This window comes from Hypanus sabinus, chromosome 8 (genome assembly GCF_030144855.1).
Source record: "Hypanus sabinus isolate sHypSab1 chromosome 8, sHypSab1.hap1, whole genome shotgun sequence".
Taxonomy (NCBI): Eukaryota; Metazoa; Chordata; class Chondrichthyes; order Myliobatiformes; family Dasyatidae; genus Hypanus; species Hypanus sabinus.
The window spans coordinates 144,506,206-144,529,425 of NC_082713.1; the positions used below are offsets into that span (position 1 = coordinate 144,506,206).

General features: G+C 40.9%; 2 protein-coding genes across 9 annotated transcripts in view; one reads left to right on the top strand and one right to left on the bottom strand.

Annotated features, from left to right (window-relative positions):
- The window catches only part of agk (acylglycerol kinase), a 53,574-nt gene extending 40,107 nt beyond the window's left edge, over nt 1–13,467 (top strand). For 3 of the 4 annotated variants that reach the window (XM_059978114.1, XM_059978111.1, XM_059978113.1), the window contains 5 exons: nt 1,497–1,644; nt 9,680–9,777; nt 10,537–10,610; nt 11,824–11,908; nt 12,424–13,467. In XM_059978114.1, the coding sequence (XP_059834097.1) occupies nt 1,497–1,644; nt 9,680–9,777; nt 10,537–10,610; nt 11,824–11,908; nt 12,424–12,543 (525 nt within the window). In that variant the 3' untranslated portion in view covers nt 12,544–13,467. The remainder of the gene's footprint in view (nt 1–1,496; nt 1,645–9,679; nt 9,778–10,536; nt 10,611–11,823; nt 11,909–12,423) is intronic. The other variant, XM_059978112.1, reaches the window with a different exon arrangement.
- A 2,689-nt stretch (nt 13,468–16,156) lies between these two features.
- Nucleotides 16,157–23,220, bottom strand: part of si:dkey-82f1.1 (DENN domain-containing protein 2A) — a 98,803-nt gene continuing 91,739 nt past the window's right edge. For all 5 annotated transcript variants that reach the window (XM_059978103.1, XM_059978100.1, XM_059978099.1 and 2 more), the window contains 3 exons: nt 22,501–22,740; nt 21,288–21,374; nt 16,157–21,087 (listed from right to left, as the gene is read on the bottom strand). In XM_059978103.1, coding sequence (XP_059834086.1) covers nt 21,056–21,087; nt 21,288–21,374; nt 22,501–22,740 — 359 coding nt within the window. In that variant the 3' untranslated portion in view covers nt 16,157–21,055. The remainder of the gene's footprint in view (nt 21,088–21,287; nt 21,375–22,500; nt 22,741–23,220) is intronic.

Genomic DNA, 23,220 nt, shown 5'->3' on the forward strand with positions numbered 1-23,220 from the left:
GTTGACAGCCTGTGGTGAACTATGTGCCTGTCGGGACACGCCCCTGCTGACTGCTCCTGTGGCTCCTCCCACAGGCCCCTGTATAAAGGAGATCTGCGGCCTGACACTCGGCCTCAGTCTCCAAGACATTGTATGATAGACACTCACTCCTGGTTCCTTCTTCCAGTCAATAAAAGCCGATATCTCGCCTTTCGTCTCAGTGTGAGTTATTGATGGTGCATCACAGCCCTCTCTCTGCCCATCACCCTGCCTGTTCTCCATCTCCCTCTGGTGCTACACCCCTCCCCCTTTCTTTCTCCTGAGGCCCCCTGTCCCATGATCCTTTCCCTTCTCCAGCTCTGTATCACTTTCACCAATCACCTTTCCAGCTCTTAGCTTCATCCCACCCTCTCCGGTCTTCTCCTATCATTTCGCATTCCCCCTCCCCCCACTACTTTCAAATCTCTTAGTATCTCTCCTTTCATAGAAACATAGAAAATAGGTGCAGGAGTAGGCCATTCAGCCCTTCGAGCCTGCACCGCCATTCAGTATGATCGTGGCTGATCGTCCAACTCAGAACCCTGTACCTGCTTTCTCTCCATACCCCCTGATCCCTTTAGCCACAAGGGCCATATCTAACTTCCTCTTAAATATAGCCAGTGAACCGGCCTCAACGGTTTCCTGTGGCAGAGAATTCCACAGATTCACCACTCTCTGTGTGAAGAAGTTTCTCCTCATCTCAGTCCTAAAAGGCTTTCCCTTTATCCTTAAACTGTGACCCCTCGTTCTGGACCTCATTTGAAGGGTCTCAGCCTGAAACATCAACAGTGCTTCTTCCTATAGATGTTGCCTGGCCTGCTGCATTCCACCAGTATTTTGTGTGTGTTGTTTATAACCAGTTCACTTTGAGCATGATGTAGTGTCTAACGGCCACAGAAGTGCACATGATGCATGCTAGTTAGAAACTGCTTGGCAATAGCCTTGTCACAATTATGTGGCACTTTGCTCCAAATAAACAAAGGAAAACCCAGCTATCTTCTCTTTTTTTGTTCTTTAAGAGTTGTCCCAAATTAGCAGCTGTCCCACTTAACAGTGAATCAACATTAAAGCCTGTGGCTGTAAATCATTTCATGTCCTTGCATTCTCTTTTCAAAAACACTCAACTTCACTGCCCTCTCAAGACCACTGACATTACCTACCTATATCCTTTGCCCCAGTACTTATGGTCAGGTTTTAAGATCTCTTCATTCTGCTCTCATGAATCATAACCCATTCTGCTTTCACTTTCTCCAAGTATCTGTTTAACAACAAGCTCTGGCCATAAATTTGGTCCTTTTCCAAATAACCCCTTTGGCTTGGGTCATATTGGCAGTACCTTTGAGGTGTCTCAGAATAATTCATTATTCAGTTGTTGATATGTACTTTAACTGTATTTAAGGATTGATAGTGTTTTGATGGCTGGCAGCCTGAGCACAGTGTTTTTAATAGTGTGTTGTATTTCTGTGTTTGTTGTCCAGACTTGGCCACCAACACGCCAGGCCTCCATCGCATACCTAGGCCCCACAGAGAGACCACCAGAGCAATCTGAGGAGAATCGCCCGCGGCCCAGCCTGTGGCAGCGGATACTTAAAAGGCTGGAATTGTACTGGGTGACTCCCAGAGAGGGTGAGATGGTTGAGGGATTTTCTTTTTTGCTGCTTTTGGTACCACAGGTACTGTCAATTCATTACCCAATTAACCCTATTGAGTGAAATTAGTTTGAGATGAACTTTGCATACTTTATGATAGGACGTTTTGTACATTCTTTAGGAAAAATGCTATTTCTTTTTTTTAACCAGAGATATAGGATCTGAATTAGGCCATTTGACCAATTGTGTATGTCACCATTCAATCATGCTGAGCTTGCTTCAACTTCATTGTTCCACCTTCTCCCTGTGCCCATAACCTCCTTACCAATGAATTATTCCTCACACTTTCTGTCTCCAGTGTAATGATGGACACTTTGTAGCCAAATAGTTCCCAGTACAATTTCTGTCTGGCACAGGGGATGCAAAAAATAGTCTAAGGGATGATAGTCTAATAGTCCTATGAAATTCCATATAAAACTTTTACACTTTACTATGATCAGAAATTCATAGAACAAGGAATTGGGCCTCTGTCCCAGCATTTCACAACATGTGTTAATGTCATATATATTACCCTCCAGCTATCGAGTGTTCATTGGACGACACTCTGTGGCTGTTAGAGGAGGTCATTTACTGATCATCTCTGGGAAAAATGTGAATTGTGTTTGTTTATGGATGAGGTTGACTGGCTCATCTGAAAGATTCACCAGATGTCTGAAAATTCCAGCAATTGTCCATTCTTGGAGATTTGTCAATAAAATTATCTAACAAACCATCAGCTGTGTGGTAAACAGGCTTTGTGCTGTCTGTGTTGCATAGCTTAGCTGTCTTCATAAAAACATTTTTCCTCACAAATTGGAGGCCATCAGTCTGTGCCAGAAACAGAGTCAAGTTTAATAATACTGGCGTATGTCATGAAATTTGTTGTTATGTATATGGAATGCAAAATGAGAAAAAGGAAGTAGAGAGATAGAGTTCGTGAGTTCCATGTCCATTCAGAAATCTGATGGCAGAGGGGAAGGAGCTGTTCCTGAATCATTGAGTGTGTGCTCTCAACCTCCTGTACTGCTTCTCTAACGGTGATCCCATTCCTCTCCTAATCTACTAATTAGTACCCCTGTGGCTGCTCACCCCAATAATAAATTGGGTAAGTATTGTAGGAGGGGAACAACTTCCCGGGAGAAGCTGCAGCAACCACTAGCACTTAGGCTGGCTCTGTGGCTAAGGTTGAGAGGAGAAGTGTAATAGTGAGAGGGGATTTCATAGTTAGAGGAGCAGACATAAGATACCAGATGTTATTTTGGCCTCAGATTGGGTACACACAATTCTAAAGTGGGAGTGTGAGCAGCCAGAAGGAGCAGTACATACTGGTAGCAGCAATGTGGGTAGGAAAAGGGAGGAGGTCCTGAAAACAGAATATAAGGAGTTGGGTAGAAAGCTGAAAAATAAACCTCTAGGATAGTAATCTCTGGCTTACTGCCTGTGCCACGCACCAGTGAGGGTAAGAATACAATGATTTGACCAGTGAGGAGCAGGTGCAGAGGGCAGGGTTTCAGATTTCTGGATCACTGGGATAACTTCTGTGGAAGATGTTTGTTTTTTAAAAAAAGGATGGCTTACACCTTGGGCAGGTTTGCTAGAGCTGCTAGGGAATGTTTAAATTAATTTAGCAGTAGTGATAAGGTGGCAGATGCAACAGTTGATATAAAAGTAGATGCAGTGTGTAGTGAGACTGAAAAAAGGCAGGCAGATGACAGGGCAAAACTGCAGTCAGTCGAATGAGTTGAAGTGTAACATGGGAACAAAATCGAAAAGGGCTAAACGGGACTAAACTTGGTATATAAGAATGCACACTTGGTATATAGGAATAAGGTGAATGATCTTGTAATTAGAGATTGGCACGTATTACATTGTGATCATCACTGAGTCATGGCTGAAAGAAGATCATAGTTGGGAGCTTAACTTCCAAAGCATGCAGGTAGGCAGAGGAGTGGGCTGGCTCTGTTGGTAAAAAATGAAATCAGATCCTTAGAAAGGAGTGATGTAGAATCCTTGTGAGAAGAGTTAAGTAAAAATTCCCTGATGGGGAATTATATATAGGCCTCTGAACAATAGCCACATGGGATATAAATTATAACAGGAGATAGAAAAGGCATGTAAAAAGAGTAATGCTGCAATAGTCAAGAGGGATTTCAATATGTAGGTAGATTGGGAAATTCAGGTTGGTGCTGGATCCCAAGAGAGGGCATTTGTAGAATGCCTAAACATGGATTTTTAAGGGCAGCTTGTGGTTGAGCCCACTATAGGAAAGGTAATTCTAGATTGGGTGTTGTGTAATGAACCAGGTTTAATTAGGGAGCTTAAGGTAAAGGAGCCCTTAGGACAGTGATCATAATAGAATTCACCCTGCAGTTTGAGAGGGAGAAGGTAAAGTCAGATGTATCAGTATTACAGTGGAGTAAAGGGAATTCTAGAGGCATGAGAGAGGAGCTGGCCAAAGCTGATTGGAAGGAGACAGCAGCAGGGATGACAGCAGAATAGCAATGGCTGAAGTTTCTGGGAGCAGTTTGAAAGGGTGCAGGAGAGATATATCCCAAAGATGAAGTATTCTAAAGAGTATTCTCCCATGAGGTGGCACGGCAGCAGCAGCCTTTCAGACCTGGTGTTACTTTAATTTAATTTTCTATTTAAAGTTTGATACACAATTTTCGATTAGGGCACATGGATAACAGAGCAGCTATCTACCATCGCCAGATACTACTACAATACAGAGATCGCCCCAAAACAAACCTCCACAAAGATCTGCTGGCTGAATTACACGACGTTGGCTTGCTGAGGGGAACGGGCCTACAATCCTTGGACTTGCCTGGTGCTGGGAGCTGGAGATGGAGACGTCGAAAGCGATGTGCGAGGAAGCAGAAGTGAGGCAAGCAGGCAGGGGTCCGTGCCAGGCTAAAAGCAAACCCCAGCCGGCCGGCTCTCCCATCCATTCTGCTCTCCAGTGTCCGCTCCCTGGACAATAAAATGGACTACATCCGACTCCAACGTAATACAGAGTTTGCTTCGCGTATGTCTTCACAGAGACATGGCTCACTGATGGGATTTCGGACACTGCCATCCAGCTAGATGGGCTAGCTTTGTTTCATTCGGACAGAGATGCAGCTGTCTCTGGTAAGGTCCGCGGTGGCAGTGTCTGTGTTTACATCAACACGGAATGGTGTAAGAACTCTGTGCTGGTTTCCAAACACTGCTCATCGTTAGTGGAGTTTGTGGCAGTTCGATGCAGACCATTTCATTTGCCACGGGAATTCACCTCTGTCCTTATATTCGGTGTCTATATTCCCCCGAGCGCTAATGCTAAAAGGAGGCGCTCTGTGAACTGTACGGGGCTATTAGCGAACTGCAGAACGCAAACCCTGATGGTCTGTTTATTGTCGCCGGTGATTTTAACCACGTGAACCTTAAGTCAGTGCTCCCCAAATTCCATCAGTATGTGGGCTTTGCAACGAAGGGGGAGAACGTGTTGGACCTGGTTTACACAAACATTCCCGATGCGTACTGGGCAGAGCCCCACCCCCCACCTTGGATACTCAGACCACATCTCTGTTATGCTAATCCCAGCATACAGACCGCTCATCAGGCACTCTAGACCTGTTCGGAAGCAGGTGAAAACCTGGCCAGCAGGAGCCATCTCTGCTCTTCAAGACCACTTTGAGCACACTGACTGGCACATGTTCAGGGAGGCTGCAACCGATGGCAACTCTACCAACTTAGAGGAGTACGCAGCATCAGTGACCAGCTACATCAGCCAGTGCATTGATGATGTTACTCTGTCCAAGACCATCACTATACGTGCCAACCAGAAGCCATGGATGACCGCAGAGGTGCGTGCGCTGCTGAGGTCCCGCAACTCCACCTTCAGAGCAGGCGACAAGGCAGCTTTAACAACAGCGAGGACCAAACTGTCCCGAGCCATCAGAGGGGCAAAGCGTGCACAAGCCCAGCTAATCCACAGTCACTTCCAGGACAGCAGCAACACGCGGCACATGTGGAAGGGCATACAGAACATCACCAATTACAAGATAACATCACCTGACTGTGCAGGTGATGCCTCCCTCCCAAATGCGCTGAATAACTTCTATGCCTGGTTTGAGACGGAAAATGACGTGGCGGCGAGGAAGTCCACCCATCCTGTGAATGACCAGGTGCTGTGTCTCTGCATGGCCGACGTGAGAAGAACGCTGTGCAGGGTCAACCCATGGAAGGTTGCTGGACCAGACAACATTCCTGGTAGAGTGCTCAGAGGATGTGCAGACCAGCTAGCAGATGTTCTCACTGACATCTTCAACATCTCCCTGAGCAGCGCCACCATTCCAACATGTTTCAAGGCCGCCACCATCATCCCCGTGCCAAAGAAGTCTTAAGTGTCTTGCCTAAATGACTACCATCCCATTGCACTTACATCCATCATCATGAAGTGTTTCGAGAGGCTCGTCATGAGGCATATCAAGACCCTGCTGCCCCCCCTCACTGGACCCCCTGCAGTTTGCATACCGACCCAACCGCTCAACAGATGACGCCATTGCCACCACCCTCCACCTGGCCCTAACCCACCTGGACAAAAAAGACACATACGTTTGGATGCTGTTCATAGACTTTAGTTCAGTATTCAACACAATCATCCGTCAGAAACTGACTGGAAAGCTGAGCCTGCCAGGCCTGAACACCTCCCTCTGCAACAGGATGCTAGACTTCCTGACTGGGAGACCTCAGTCAGTCCGGATCGGGAGCAGCATCTCCAACACCATCACACTGAGCACGGGGGCTCCCCAGGGTTGCATGCTCAGTCCACTGCTGTTCACTCTGCTGACCCACAACTGCGCTGCAACACACAGCTCAAACCATATCATCAAGTTCACCGATGACACGACCGTGGTGGGTCTCATCAGCAAGAACGACGAGTCAGCTTACAGAGAGGAGGTGCAGCAGCTAATGGACTGGTGCAGAGCCAACAACCTATCTCTTAATGTGAACAAAAGAGATGGTTGTTGACTTCAGAAGGGCACAGAGCGACTACTCCCCGCTGAACATCGACGGCTCCTCAGTAGAGATCGTAAAGAGCACCAAACTTCTTGGTGTTCACCTGATGGAGAATCTCACCTGGTCCCTCAACACCAGCTCCTTAGCAAAGAAAGCCCAGCAGCTTCTGTACTTTTTGCGAAGGCTGAGGAAAGTCCATCTCCCACCCCCCCCATCCTCATCACATTCTACAGGGGTTGTATTGAGAGTGTCCTGAGCAGCTGCATCACTGCCTGGTTCGGAAATTGCACCATCTCGGATTGCAAGACCCTGCAGTGGATAGTGAGGTCAGCTGAGAAGATCATCGGGATCTCTCTTCCTGCCATCACGGACATTTACATTACACGCTGCATCCGCAAAGGAAACAGCATTATGAAGGACCCCTTGCACCCCTCATACAATCTCTTCTCCCTCCTGTCGTCTGGGAAAAGGCTCCAAAGCATTTGGGCTCAGAACCAGACTATATAACAGTTTCTTCCCCCAAGCTATTAGACTCCTCAATACTCGAAGCCTGGACTGACACCTTGCCATACTGTCCTGTTTATTATTTATTGTAATGCCTGCACTGTTTTTGTGCACTTTATGCAGTCCAGTGTCAGTCTGTAGTATAGCTTTGTCTGTTTTTTTTTTCAATTACGTAGTTCAGTCTAGTTTTTGTATTGTGTCATGAACACCATGATCCTGAAAAAAGTTGTCTCATTTTCACTATGCACTGTATCAGCAGTTATGGTCGAAATGACAATAAAAGTTGACTTGACTTGACTTGAGAGGATGAGGCAACAGTGGCTAACAAAGTCAAAATCTGCATAAAAGCAAAAGAGCAGGCATATAACAGCAAAACTTAGTGAGAAGTTAGAAGATTGAGAAGTTTTTAAAAACCAACAGATGCCAACTAAAAAAGCCATAAGGAGAGAAGAGATTAAATATAATATAAAAGAGGATACAATAAGTTTTTATGAATAATGATGAATAAAAGACAGGTGAGAGTGGATAATGCACTGCTGGAAAATTATGCTGGAGAGATAGTAATGGGGGACAAAGTAAAGATGGATAAACTGAAGTATTTTGCATTGGTCTTCACCGTGGAAGACACTAGCAGTGTGCCATAAATTGGAGAGCGTTGGCACAGAAGTGAGTGTAGTTGCTGTTACTAAAGAGAAGGTACTTGGGAAGCTGAAGAGTCTGATAGGTGGATAAGTCATCTGGACCAGATGGACTATACTCCAGGGTTCTGAAAGAGATAGATGAAATTGTGGAGGCATTTGTAATGATCTTTCAAGAATCACTAGATTCTGGAATGGTTCTGGGGGACTGGAAAATTGCAGATGTCACTCCATTCTTTAAGGGGGAGGGAGGCAGAAAAATGGGAAATTATAGGCCAGTTAGCCTGGCTTCAGTGGTTGGAAAGCTGTTGGAGTCCATCATTAAGGATGAGGTTTTGGGATACTTGGAGGCACATAGTGAAATAGGCCAAGTCAGAATGGTTTACTAAAGGGGAAAGCTTGCCAGACAAATGTGTTGGAATTCTTTGAGTAAATAACAAGCAAGATAGAGAAAGGAGTCAGCAGATGTTGTTTACTTGGATTTTCAGAGGGCCTTTAACAAGATGCCGCACATGAGGCTGCTTTACAAGATAAGAGTTTGTGGTATTACAGGAAATGTACCAGCATGGAACGAAGATTGGTGAGGGTTAGGTATTGAGGAAGTGAGGAGTCTGCAGAAAAACAAATTGAGAAAACAAGCAAAAATTTGAAGATGGAATATTGTATAGGGAAATGTATAGAGGTGCACTTTTGATAGAAGGAATAAAGGCGTAGACTATTTTCTAAACAGGGAGAAAAGCCAGAAATCAGAAGTGCAAAGGTACTTTTGAGTCCTCATGCAGGATTTCACAAAGATTAACTTGCAGGTTGTGTCCGTGGTTAGGAAGGCAAATGCAATGTTAATATTCATTTCGAGAGAACTAGAAATTAAAAGCAATGATGTAATGTTGAGGGTTTATAAGGCATTGTTCAGACTACATTCGGAGTACAGTATTGTAAGCAGTCTTGGGGCCCCTTAACTGGCTGACATTGGATATGGTCAAGTGGAGGTTCCTAAGAATGATTCTGGGAATGAAAGAGTTGACAAATAAGGAGCATTTGATGGCTCTGGGCCACCTTACTGAAATTTAGAAAAATGAGGGGTTATCTCATTGAAATCTGTTGAATACTGAGTGAGTCTAGGACCAGAGGGTTCAGCCTCAGAATAGAGGGGCGTCCATTTAGAACAGAGATGAGGAGGAACTTCTCTACCCAGAGGGTATTGAATCAGAGAAATTCATTGCCACAGACTGCTGTGGAGGCTGAGTCATTGGGTGTATTTAAAGTGTTGGTAGGTTCTTGATTAGTCAGGATGCCAAAGGTTATGGGGAGAAGGCAGGAGAATGGGGTTGAGAGGGATAATAAATCGGGAATGATGGAATGCTGGCCAGTTTTGATGGGCTGACTGGCCTCATTCTGCTCCTATGTCTTATGGTTGAATTCTCCTAGTAATCTATGCTCCCTGCTGTCAACTTTCCTCTTCCCCAACTCCTTACCAGTTTCTGTACTTGCTTATACACTATCAGCAATATATGGGGTGACAGCCAAACTAGCATCACCACAGGGGGGAGGAAACTTGGGGAAACCTACCTAGTCATTAAGGCAGCACTGGAGGTCGGGATTGAACTGGTTCGCTGGAGTTCGGAACCAACAGTTTGTACCAGCTGTTACTCAGAGAATGAGACCATCATAACTATGCCAAACAATAAAGTACCATCCGGCTTCCTACTGTTTATTTCATATTGTGTCTCATATTTCTGCTAAAATGTAACATACCCTAGATTAAAAGAAAATTCTTCCTCTCTCTAAACCTTGTATAATTTACTGGATTTCTTAGTTCTGATTTCCACACCTGTTTTCGCTGTTCTGGGAGAGGTGATTTAGAGGGGTTTGATTTTCATTTTCTGGATACAGTGACTTTGGACTTGGTGAAACCAGAGCACTGGGAGGAAGTAGAGAAGCCAGCGGTGGAAGTGACCATCAGTACCCTCAATAAACATGCAGACCTAAAGGTGAGTCCGTTGATTGTTCATGCGTAATTACAGTAATAAACTATAGCAGTGAAATAAATCTAAAGAGTATATATTATTTCATAAAATATTTAAACATTTGCTTAGATAAAAGCAGTGATTTTATTCCTATGGTGGAATCAAACAAAAGTCAGTTCATTGGTGTATACTAAAGAATGTCTCATTCTGTGGTTCATAAAATGGAAACCCAAAGGAGCAATTGCCCATGGGCTGTAAGCTTAGGTGGCCTGGAGTCTGCGTGGCCCTGGACTTTTTATTGCCTTGTATCATATTTGAAGAATTCGTACTTAGACAAGAGGGTGTGTTTGGCCACAGAGCATGGTTTTGCTTTAATTGGAAGAGAAGGGAAAAGGGAAGAAACATGGAAATGAGTGAGAGCTTTCTATAGAATGCACTCCTCTCCTTGTAGATTCCAATGGGCCACTGATCTCACACAGGTGACCAATTTTAACACTTCTGACACTGCTGCAATTTAATCAATTGGAACAACTAAATGATCTTTACTTCTGCTTTTTGGGGAATGTGCTTTTTTTGCATGGAGCTGTATGACATCAGCTCCGTTCAGTTTGAAATGGGGACAAAAAGTCCTGAATGGGGGTGGGTGTGATCTCAGCTATACTGCTTGTAGTAGTCCTTTTGCAATGTGAGATTTGCATTCCTGCTATATTCTACCTTGCCAATTAAATTTATGAAAATTATTAATAGTATTATTCGGAATAATCCACTCTGTGACTTTTTCAGCAGCGCACTGAAGATGCCATGAATATTTGTATAGAACCAGACACCATCAGCAAGAGGCAGTTTGTTACTACAGGGTAAGTGTCATTTCATTGGTTTACCTGTAAAAATAGTTTTCTGATTAGGAGCTCATTTTGTGGAAGAGCTGATGCTAAAAGAGTTATTCTATGCACACTGTTGACAGGACGCCAGTAATATATTAAAACAGGTAGTCACAGATACTTAAGTATTCCATAAAATTTGTTTTAAAATGCTTTCCATTCCCCGTGTTAATTTGAAATCCTTTCAGTTTTCTCCAAGCCAAATAATATGAGGAGAGAGTTTACTGCTTAAGGGTTCATGTGGTTTGGGATTCCAATTCTCCTGTACAAGAAATATGAGTCATTATAGAGGCTTAGGTGGAAATGAAAGGCTCTTTACTCCCTGGTAGTATAATGCTCTACGGGCTACCAGGCACATCACAAATAGATAATGCGCTTTTGCAGAGTTTGTTATGTATGTTGCAACATCATGAAGATTAAGATAAGACTCAAATTCTTGAGCTATTGCTAAAAGTAAAAAAAAATATATACTATTGGTGAGACCTTACCTTTACTTCCTTTATTTAATAAAGGAAATTATTATTCCACTTTTGACTTTATTCATAAACCAGTTAGTATGGTGTCAAAGGGAGCCTTTGTTTCAAATTGTCCTTTCCATTTTGGAGTTGTGTGCCCTGACTCTCATCCTGTTATGTGGAGTAATAATTTCCTTTTAATGACATCATCATTTTCTAGAGCTACAATTGTAAGAAGCCAGAATGTTGATAATTGGCCCACCCTAACCCTGTTCTGAAGTTCAGTAAAAAACACAAAATGTCTGGTTCTCTTTCTCTCTCTTTTTCCCCCCTCACTATAATCTCCCCCCAGCCCTACCTTTCTTTCTCTTTTATTTCCCATAATTCTCCACCTTTCCCCCTAGCCCATTTCCCTCCAGCCTATCACTTCCCAGCTCTCTACTTTATCCCTCCCCCCAGTTCTTATCCCCCCCTTGACCATCCCATGTTACTTCACTCCTGATGAAGGGTTTTGGCCCGAAACGTTGTCACTACCTCCTCCCATAGATGTTATCTGGCTTGCTGAGTTCTGCCAGCATTTTGTGTTTTTTATTTATTTCCAGCATCTACAGATTCACTCGTGTTGCCTCTGAAGTTCAGTAGTTAGATGGGCACCCTGTTTGTCAAGAAACACTGTAGCACATTGTCACAAGTTGTTGGTGTATTGCACACTTTATTCCTTGACCTTTTTACAGGAGTCAGAAGCTGAATGATCCACACTCCTGCCCTGAAGGCAGCCACACTTTCCGAGCCAGTGTATGTAAATTGCAACTACCAAAGGTAAGGGCTTACATTGAGGAATGGGCCCAATTCCATCTATGACAGCACGAGGATTCCCTGTATTTGTACTTTGAAATTTATCTTACAAGTATGGATAATTATGACCTAAATTCCCTAAAGCATGCAATTATTTTGCTCTCTTCGTATTAGACTTAAATTTGAGAGGGGGAAGTATTTTGCTCAACAATAACTCAAGACCATGGAGACAAATTGTACATGTTTTTCGGCTTGTCACATTCCACTGGGATCTATCTGTCAATACTTGTATACTCTCTAAATTAACACTATCTGTCAGGGACCAGAGAATAGTCTAACACGTTGGAAGAGAACAACATCACTAGGAAAAGAAATTTACTTCATGAAGCTGAATTTCGTATTTCGATCGATCTTCCATGAATAACTGTCTAAAAACTACTGGCTATGTTCCTTTAATCTTCCAGTTGCTTTCAGGAAAGAGGCATGTTCAAGCTGAATGGCTGTGTTCTTACTTGTTCTTTCTCCCCATCTTTCCTCAGGAAACTGAAGGTTTTTTCAGTATAGATAATGAAGATTATGAAGCTGTATCTGTGGATATAAAATTGCTTCCAAGAAAACTCAAGTTTTTCTGCGATTCCAACAAAAGTCAGCTCCAGTAGGTAGAGACCTTTCAGCTGTCATGCTGATGTGTGCCTTGAAATTAATTTCATGCCCAGGATCCACTTTTCTATTTTGAATTTTCAAAGCAAGTGGAAGTCGGGAGTGCAAAGAAGACATTGATTATAAAGAAATGTGCATTCCATCATCATCGCTCCATTCCTTCCCATATCTGCCCATTATTACCTTTACTAAAGGTGATATTGTTATGGAGGTCTGCTTGATGAAATTGGGTTTTCCTGCTGATTTTAAGTTGACTCTTGTTCCATCCCTTGAAACCAACGATCTCCAGCATGTCCAGAAACTGACCTACACCACGTTGGAAAACAAATCAAAGCTGGGATCTATTGAAATCTAGCAATCTGATTCAGTCATGCGATACTGTATAGGGAATCTATCCATTCACAGGTATCCATCAAAAGAACTCGCTTCTTTAGTTCCCATCCATGTAATAGCAATTTCCATTTTATATTGTTGATTCAAAGTGACCTGAATCATTTTATAGACAACAACTTAGTTTTGTAAGTACTCTTGGTCTGGAAAAACAACAGTCTGCATGTATTAATGTTGCAAATATTGTATTGAGACTAGTGACTAGTTAATCTGCCTTTGTGCCTTATTTGAGACATCTCAGTGATGGTCAGGACATGAGGAAATTTTGTTGCATTTAGGATTGCTTATGGTGACCTGAACAGTTAAGGATGGAGCTTAGCAATATAACTATTTACATGAATGAATCTGGAAATGCTTTGCAGTTATGTAACATAGTGTGTATTCAGCTTCTGCTGCTGGTGAGAGCAGCATTTGGTTTAAAATGTACTGTGGTCATTTTTATCGGTAACATTGTTTTGTTGATAATGCAGCTAGTGATTTTACTGATTTTTGTAAATAAAATTGCTGATTTATAAATGGTACGTGAAAACATCTTTGCAGGCTTGCTTGACCCATCTTAATGTTGGTTAGGGAGTAGTTTGCGATTAAGATTCATCGTGGAATTTGGTACTGTGCCTCTGAAATAGTCTCTGGTGTGTAAAAAAAGAAAGTTCTTTGTTGCAGAAACTGGTTGCCCTGTACTTGTTGCTTTATCATGTACAACTGAAGAATTCAAAGAGCATCCACACTGTGTTGTGTAACTTATGCAGAATTTGATGCTACAGGCAAGCTTGTTGATACTGTAGGCTTTCCTTATTTTATATCGTATAGAAATAATTTTTCTGAAAGGTAACATCACAGAATAAATTAAGGCAATATCTGTGGATTTTTAAAAATAAAATATAATGTATCCAAAACAGCTTGCTTAATATTATTAAAGATCAATATGCAATTGTCCTTGGTGGTGTTGATGCAGAAGTACTTAGCTGTCTATGTTCAGTGAGCTAGTTTTGCTTGGGTGCAATGAGATAGAATGGTGTTGATGAGGTAATGAAGTTTAATTCTCAACCAAGATAGTTTTATTATTTTACTGTGATACAGTATGGAATAGGCCCTGCTGGCTCATCAAGCCTCACCGCCCAGGCAACCCACAACTTTAACCCTTTGCCTAATTACAGGACAATTTACAGTGACCAATTAACCTACCAACGGGTACATCTTTGGAATGTGGGAGGAAACCAGAGAGTATCCAGAGGAAACGCACAGAGTCACAGGGAGAATGTACACTTTACGGCCAGTGGCAGGTTTGCTTAGTAGCAAGATAGATGCCGGAATTCTGAAATATTACAAAATATTGGAAACAAATCAGCCTTTGCCTGGCCTCCTGAGAGGAAAAGAATTGATGCTACAGGTCAACGGCCTTTAATCAGGGAAGTGGGCCATTCTGCCACTCTAACATCCAACTTTGATTCGATCTTAAGTGGTGCTTATCAGGAATTTTTAGTCAGCAGTGTTCAAGCAGTCTGCATTATTACCACATCCAGTTGATGAAATTTTAACCTACAGTTTCTTCTAAACCCACACCATCGAGGTTGAGGTTAGAAAATTAAAGCATTTTTTAATGTATCTCAAGCAATCTCTAATGTGATTAATGAGAAATGTAGTAATAGGGAGGCCTTAATAAAAAGACTTCACATTGAAATCAGCTGACATGTGCATCACTTTTTTAAAAAAAGAGACCATGAGCAATTAATGATTCAAAGTCAGTTGCAACACATTCTCTATTTCACAGTAATTCTCAATCAGTTCAATCATCATCATCATCAGGTGCCGCGCCCAGTTTGAGTTTTGACTGCCATGGCCCACACACTCCTGTTTCAGATCAAGTGGATCAATTCATTGGTATTCATTTCCAGTTCTCTGGCTTTTGTCTCCATCATCATTTGACTTTGCTTTCCTCTTGCTTTCTTCCCTTCAATCTTTCCCATAGTTACGGTGCATTTCTAACTCTTTCCTAATCACATATCCAAACTTTGATTCCCAAGATGTCTCTTATTTTTTTGTAATATTGTTTCACTGTACACATTAAACAAATCAGGGGAGAAACCACACCCTTGTCTAACACCGCTCTTGATTTTCGTAAACTGACTCATTTCTCCATCTATTCTTACAGCAGCAGTTTGTTCCCAGTACAGATTTCTGATTAGGCGGAGGTCTTTTGAATCTAGATCTAAAGTTTCCTGTTTAAATTTCAAATAACTTATTGTGCTTCACTTTATCAAATGCTTTTGTGTAGTTGATAAAACAAACAAATCTTTTTGCACTTGAATAGCTCATTCTGATAGTATCCTTAACATCAATATCGCGTTTCTTGTACCCTTGTTTTTCACAAAACCACATTGTCCGTTACCTATTTCAGATTGTACCTTACTTTTAGCTCATGCCATCAAAATTCTTAGAAGTGTCTTGGTGATATGACTCATTAAACTTATGGTCCTATGTAATTCACATTCTTTTGCTCCAGGTTTCTTAGGAAGAGTGATAAATACTGATTTTTTTTTTGGACAGTGTGATGAAATGGAAAGACTAAAGATTAACATCATGGGAATTAGCAAAGTTCATTGGACAGGTGCTGGAACATGTCAGTATACAAGTAAAACACTAATTTATTCTTGTGGAACATCTCATACTAATGGAGTAGGAATTCTTATGGATGAAAATATGGCAAAAAGTGTTTTAGGACATTGGGCAATATCAGAAAGAGTGCTCCTTGTTAGATTCAGAGAACAACCATTTGATTTAGCAATTATACAGGTATATGCACCACAGATAGAACAAATGAGGATATAGATAAATTCTATGAAGGGCTTGAACAAGCAAAGAATGGTCAGTCCTGGGTAGGTCTGTAGTCTAGTGTAGTTTTTCTCTGTGTTGTTTTTACGTAGTTCAGTGTAGTTTTTGTACTGTTTTATGTAGCACCATGGTCCTGAAAAACATCTAGTTTTTACTGTGTACTGTACCAGCAGTTATGGTCGAAATGACAATAAAAAGTGACTTGACTTGACTAGACAGATCTCAAGATATTGTTATTGCCATGGGAAATCTAAATGCTAAAGCAGGGCAAGGTGCTGATGGAAATACCATAGGAAAATTTGGACTGGGGAAAGAAATGAAAGAGGCGAGAGATGAATAATTGGGTCATTATGAATACCTACTTTAAAAACCATCGTTGTGGATGCTTGTGGACCTAGAAAGGTCCAGGTGATAACACCAGAGATCAAATTGACTTTATTACCATAAACCAAAGATTTAGAAACTCAGTGACTCAATGCAAAACATATCCAGGTGCAGACTGTAATGGTGACCACAACCCAGTAATATGTCAAGTAAAAGTAAAACTTAAAAACTAAAGAAACAAAAACCGGAACAATCCCTTGACTACTCGCAATTAAAGAAGAAATTTACAATTGAAGTAAGGAATAGATTTCAAAGTCTAGAATCTGTTGAAGATGATAGCAATCATGTAGAAGTGAAATGGGTTCAATAGGTACATTTAATGTCAGAGAAATGTATACGATATACATTCTGAATTTTTTTACTTCGCAAACATCAATCAAAACAGAGGAGTACCCCAAAGAATGAATGACAGTTAAACATTTGAACCCCAAAGCCCCCCAGCTCCCCCCTCGCAAGCACAAGCAGCATCACAGCAACGACCCCTTCCCATCAACAAAAAAGCATTAGTGCCCTCCACCGAGCACTCAAGCATGCAGCAAAACATCAATTCTACCCTTTATTCAAAATTACATGTATAATCCTGAATAAAAACACTGAGTCACATGTGCTTATATTTTCAAGTAAGAAAGGGGAGCTTGTTGATCTTGCAGTTTCTCATATCCTACATGATCGTACAGGAATTTTTCTTCAGTAGGAGCCAATAAAAGCAAAGGGAAATTACGCTTTTCTAGTGTTGCTCCAGACTTGCCCAATGAGTAAATTCCTTAAAACGTGCATATGATTAAAACTAAATTTTCCAGGTAAATTCAAAACTCAACAATGTGTTGCAAGACCTTTTTGTGACTGAAACTGAGAATATGAAAGTGAAGAACTTTAACTCCCACTTGCCCTTTCTTGCATTTTCTTTCGGGAAAAATAAAAGCATTGTTGAGAAATATTATGATGTAACTGTCTCTTCACTGTCCGTTTGAAATTTGATATTCCAGAGACTAGGCTAGGAGCAATCCAATAAGAAAATATTATTAAAGACACCCTAATTCATATCTCTCATTTCTTTTTCTACTTGGTACTTCTTCGGGGAATATTTTTGGTGTTTCCCCTAAAGGACAATGGAGCTGATGCAATGGGTCCACTCTGAGCAGTGTGCATAAAGAATAAAGTGGTCTATATGAAAATGCCATATTGGAGCTCAAGACATTCTTCCATTGCTAGGATGGGTTAGAGCATTCTACAGAACTGTGAAGTTCTTTTGAGAGAGTGGACTGTGAGAACAGATTGTATTTGACAATATTTAACCAGCAACATGCAGAACATTTTTTTTCATCCCCTTGGAAAGGAAAGATTATTATTTTAAAAGAACAAAAAAGCTTATTTCTAGAGATGATTGTCATTCAAAGACAAGCTCATTCAAATGTTGCTACTGGAACAAAATTCCATGCCGTATTTGGCAGTGTTCAAGTGTAGTGGTTCATTTTGATAGGTCAAATAGGATGGCAGAATATGTTGTTAATGGTAAGACTTTTGGCAGTGTGAAAGATCAGAGGGATCTTGGGGTCCAAGTCCATAGGACACTCAAAGCAGCTGCGCAGGTTGACTCTGTGGTTAAGGCGTATGGTGTATTGGCCTTCATCAATCGTGGAACTGAATTTAGGAGCCGAGAGGTAATGTTGCAGCTATATAGGACCCTAGTCAGACCCCACTTGGAGTACTGTGCTCAGTTCTGGTCGCCTCACTACAGGAAGGATATGGAAGCCATAGAAAGGGTGCAGAGGAGATTTACCAGGATGTTGCCTGGATTGGGGAGCATGCCTTATGAGAATAGGTTGGGTGAGTCTTCTCTCCTTAGAGCGATGGAGGATGAGAGGTGACCTGATAGAGGTGTATAAGATGATGAGAGGCATTGATCGTGTGGATAGTCGGAGGCTTTTTCCCAGGGTTGAAATGGTTGCCTCAAGAGGACACAGGTTTAAGTTGCTGGGGAGTAGGTACAGAGGAGATGTCATGGTTAAGTTTTTACGCAGAGAGTGGTGAGTGCGTGGAATGGGCTGCCGGCAACGGTGGTGGAGGCGGATATGATAGGGTCTTTTAAGAGACTTTTCGATAGGTACATGGAGCTTGGAAATATAGTGGGCTATGGGTAAGCCTAGTAATTTCTAAGATAGGGACATGTTTGGCACAACTTTGTGGGCCTGTATTGTGCTGTAGGTTTTCTATGTTTAACTGTGAACAATTTCCTGAGCAAACAAATTCTAAACAACATTTATCCATCCGAAAGTAGGATGTGCAGCTCTCTATTCCACCCAGTTTGTTAGGCTTGTGTCTTGCCAATAGCAAGACCAATAGTCAACACCAATAGTAACACCTTAAAGCAGTACACATAATTCACAAAGTATTTAGAAAACCCAGGATGATGGGGGAAAGAAAATGGCTGCATTCATTTAAGTTTCTCTTGTACATTGAAAATGATTTTTCAATTGAGCATATTTTTTTTAAAAAGTCTTTATTGAACATTCATACCCAAAATACAAACAAACAGATTTTGATTAATTAGGTCACAGAAATAAATAGAATTTTCCTTAAGTTACATGAACAGATCTCAGGATTTGTAGTATTACACTCTATAAGAACAAAGAGCATGTCTGAATGCTGGTTGGGGACTATTTTGTTTTGAACATGCTCCTAAATCCCTTTAATTATTAGACATTCTAGTCAATGTATTGTGGAATTGTGAATATTCTCATTTTTTCTCCTTAAAAAGTTTAGCTTATATATGTTCAGGTTGTCTGCTTCAACCTCTGATCTTTAATATCCAGGACTCCTTAGCATGTTTTTCTTTAACTCTCCCTCCATCCTCCTACTGCTGTTACCATCATTTGGTGCTCCAGCTAACTCGTGTGGACACATTCAGCAAATCGGTAATTTCCTCAAGCAAAGGGACTCAGCAGTATTCAAGACTATGGTTTTCTTTAAATTCTAGCTTTTTTTGCTAAAAGCCAATACAGAAGTCTCAAAATATGCCTCTATTGCCTAGTAAAGAAAGGTATCACTTCTTCATGAGCCTTTTATTTAGAAAATGCGGGTGAACCTTTGTGCCTAATGAAGTCATGCAGTGAACACAACACTGAATTTATAATCACCCAAGAAATGCTCTGATTAGTTCTAGAATATATTGATACCCTAAACTCCAGTACCAAAGCAATCACTGTCTTTGAAGTTCTCCACACTTTTCTTTTAATATATCCTAGTTGATTTGCAGAGAAGGCATTAAGTTCCATTAAAATATTGTCCTCCGAGGATAGGCAATGAAATAAAGATAACCTTCCCCATCCATAACCAATGCTATTCAGATTTCAATTGTATTTCATTCAGGGATCAGGACCAAGGTCAATCCTTCTGGAATACACGCTTATTGAAAACTGAACAGGCATATAATAAGTACCACATTGCTTTCAAGCAGCAGGAGATTTTGAAGCAATTTAGTATTACCAGGAATCTGTAAACTAAAAACCCATCGTGATCATGTTGATAATACAGTGGTGTCAATGCTAAACTATTCTTCCATCTTTGTCCAAGAGCTATATTACAGTGATTGAACAATCAGTGCCCTTTTAGCTATGTCAGTTTAAATTCTTACAGCTTCTTTACAATTTGTGTTATCTTGGGATTTTGTAAACATTGTAATTATTTTGGTATAGTACCATTTCTTACTTTTGTCCCATGTGGTCGGTAGAGCAACATACAAGCACTGGTAAGCAAAACTAGGTTCTCAGAGTCTTCTTAAGACATTATAAGAGAACATTAAACTCTCTGACCAGGAGATTATATGTTACATCATTGCAGCCTCTGGCCAAAGTGGCAATGTTCTTCTGTTTTAAGGCTGGTGTAGGTCAGTTCCTTGTGTAGTTGTAAACTTTTGATATTTCTGTAAATGCAATGTACAGTACAAAAGGCAGAGATACAAAATCTATGGCATGTTGTCTCCTGACTACCTCCTTCATGACCTTGACCAATAATTTCAAACCTTCCCCCATTACCTGCTGCTTATTTCAATATTGGGGCAATTTGTTCAAAAATGGCAGCCACTATGCACTAATAAACCTTGGACAATGAACTGTTACTGGATCACATTTAATTTAAACTACAGAGATGGCTATCAATTACATTTTCAGATTTCCAATTGTTTTAAACATTGATAGATAGGAAATGTCATCTCCAGTAATCCTCAGTGTACTATAACACAGTGATAGTTGTGTGTTTTGAGATTTTAGAGTCTTTTGCATTGTGTCAGTAATATACAGGGACCTCTGCTGCACCTTACTCCTTCAGAGCATTGGTCTGTCATCAGCCAGTGAGTAGATAAGGCAGGGTTGGGTGAACAGACTTCTTTCCATGGTGAACAACAGATAAATGACATCAATGGCATTCAGCTGACAGATACATCGTGCTGTGATCTCAAGGATAAACCCAAGTAAAGAATCTAAAAATCACCTTAAAAAATTCACATATTTACAAATGTTCTCCTTTTATTTCTTCTTTCCCTTCTGGCATTTCCATCTCTAAAAACGGCCCTGTCAAAAGATGCTTTCTTCTCCCTCGTTCTCTGCTTCATCCAAGAAGCAAACTTTATCTGTGAGGTGTTACACATATCAAATGAGAGCAGAAAGCCAGGCTGAGATGATGCAGATTTTTAGACAAGTCTAAATAACAAAGAGTCACGGGAATTGATTTAATTTTCCCTCAAGGCGTTCACATTTAGAGTGAGAACAACTCTGATATAACAGCCTTCTTGTGCCTCTATGTGTATTGATGTATTGCCAATTTCAGATCGAAGAACCACTGATTAGAGAAAAACAGTGATAGCTGGTTCTAGCCGTCTTTGCCATTAAAATAGTTCCGAAAAGTTGTTTACTTCTTGTGAAGAAATTTCATTTTACTACCTAAAAAGACAAAACAATTGATTAGTTTTCACAATATTAACAACTGGAGTACCTGTGCAGAAACATCAAACACCACAAAAGAACTGTCTAGCTGCACAAGAAATGGCAGTGTTACAGTGGAGATAAACTACAAAGACTCATTTTCAAAATGTGGTTTGGTGAAGCTCTACACAAACGATGTCTGAAAAAGAATACATTACCTAGACCTCTAAGGAATCGGTTCATCCCTCTTTGTTCACTCCCTGGGAGAGTTTCAAGATAGTCCTGTGCTCTAACTTCAAATAAACCTACAGAAGACCAAAAAAAATCATCCTGGGCAGGACAAATGTGTCAAAACACAGAACAGAATATCATTTCCGGGTATTGCCCGTGGGCTTGCCGAAAATACACAGGCAGGTACATGTTAGGGCACATCTTCAAATACATAAAATTTCACAATGATTGAGTCATACAACTTATAAACATCCCTTTGGTTCAACTTGTCCATTCTCATCTTAAGTCAGGTTTCAGTGAGTCAAACTTTTAAACAAATCATAGTAATAAATATTCAACAGAATTGATTTTGGGGAAACTTTGATCCTTTCTCTGCTAAAGTTCAATAGGACAAAGGGATTCAGTAAATTGGCATGATGGGTATTTAATGTGCTGTGCTTCCCACAGAAACAGGATAATTGACTGAATAACACCAATTCACAATGCAAAAGATCTCTGCTCCCATCTCCAGAATAAGATTATATTATCCCTTTTCCACCAAGGGTCTTTTGTAAGGGTGGGAGTGACAGAAAATTTCCAAAAAATACTCTTGCAATTGGAAGCTTGGGATGTTTATATGTGCATTCATCCACCCAGCCTTCTTTTAAGCAAAGGCATGGGCGTAGCTGGTATTAGATTCTTGGGCATCTGCCGTAGCTTTAGCCAAGAAAAGGCTTGACGGAGGCCAACTGCTATCGACTCTTTCAATGATGTGCAAGTTTAGTTAAAAGAAGCAATCTAACCAATGGATATTTTTGTTTGTCCCAGTACCAAGCCAGTAAAAAAAGGAGGTCATTCTCCCTCTCCTGTCAAATGGTAAAATAACAGCTATGTATCCAGGCAAAGGTGGTGAGTTGTGCTACAGCAGAATCACTGCAGGAAGTGCTGGATGAAAAGTTACATTATCAAAGTGAATCCTTTCCAGTAATATTTTATAATTACTTTATACTAAATGTTCTGTTCAGTGTAGCAGAGAGGATTATTTTAGTTGTGACTCTGAATAAGAAGTTTGATTACATTTTGTTAAATGTTTGGCATAGCAATAATTTGTATTGGCTTTTTAATGTATGGAAACCAGCTGATCAAAGATGTGAATGAGTTAAACAAGTGGTTAGAGAAAAGAGAGGGAGGAGAAGCCAGCACTATGTCCCAAATCCTCACCTTTCACCCCAAGCTTCCTCAGCTCTCGATCTTGAATAAATCCTCCAAACATCTGCGTCTCCATGAAAACCTCCAGAAACCGGCGGACACTTTTTGATGAGATAGATTTACGAAATGCCTCCCATAGGAAAATTCTTTCATCCTTCTCATTGGATGTCATGTACAAGGAGTAGTGACCTACTATCTCCACAAAGAAGCGGACAAAGGTCTCAGATACCACAGTATTAAGGGAGCCAAGACCTAGAAAGGGAAAAAAATTTAAATTCAGGCATCTGTTTCAGAGAGGCTTGAATGTACCCATGAGGATAATGACTCCTATGCTTAAATATTGCTATTTCTGTTTTTCTGTGTCCATTTGCTTCTCATTTTACTCTAAAGTAGTTGTCTCCATCTCTTGGAAAAAGTTGAATTCAGATGCGTTACATCAGTTATGCAGGTTTACTTTCTCATGTTAGAATGTCGGAAACTGGAGCAATGTTAGTGCAGTTTCAATGGCAAGGGGGAAAGACTGAAAACAATAACGCTGAACAGGTAACTAACAGCATTAACAAAAGTTTATTACATTTGCCATGTAATCAATGAGACTTGGTTTATCTAACTCATAGGTTAGTGCAAAATCTAAAGCTAATCTCAAATTAAATTTTAAAGAAAATTATATCCAATCATTGGCATATGAATTAATTGAGAGGTGTGGGATGATAATTTAATGGTTTAGTTTGG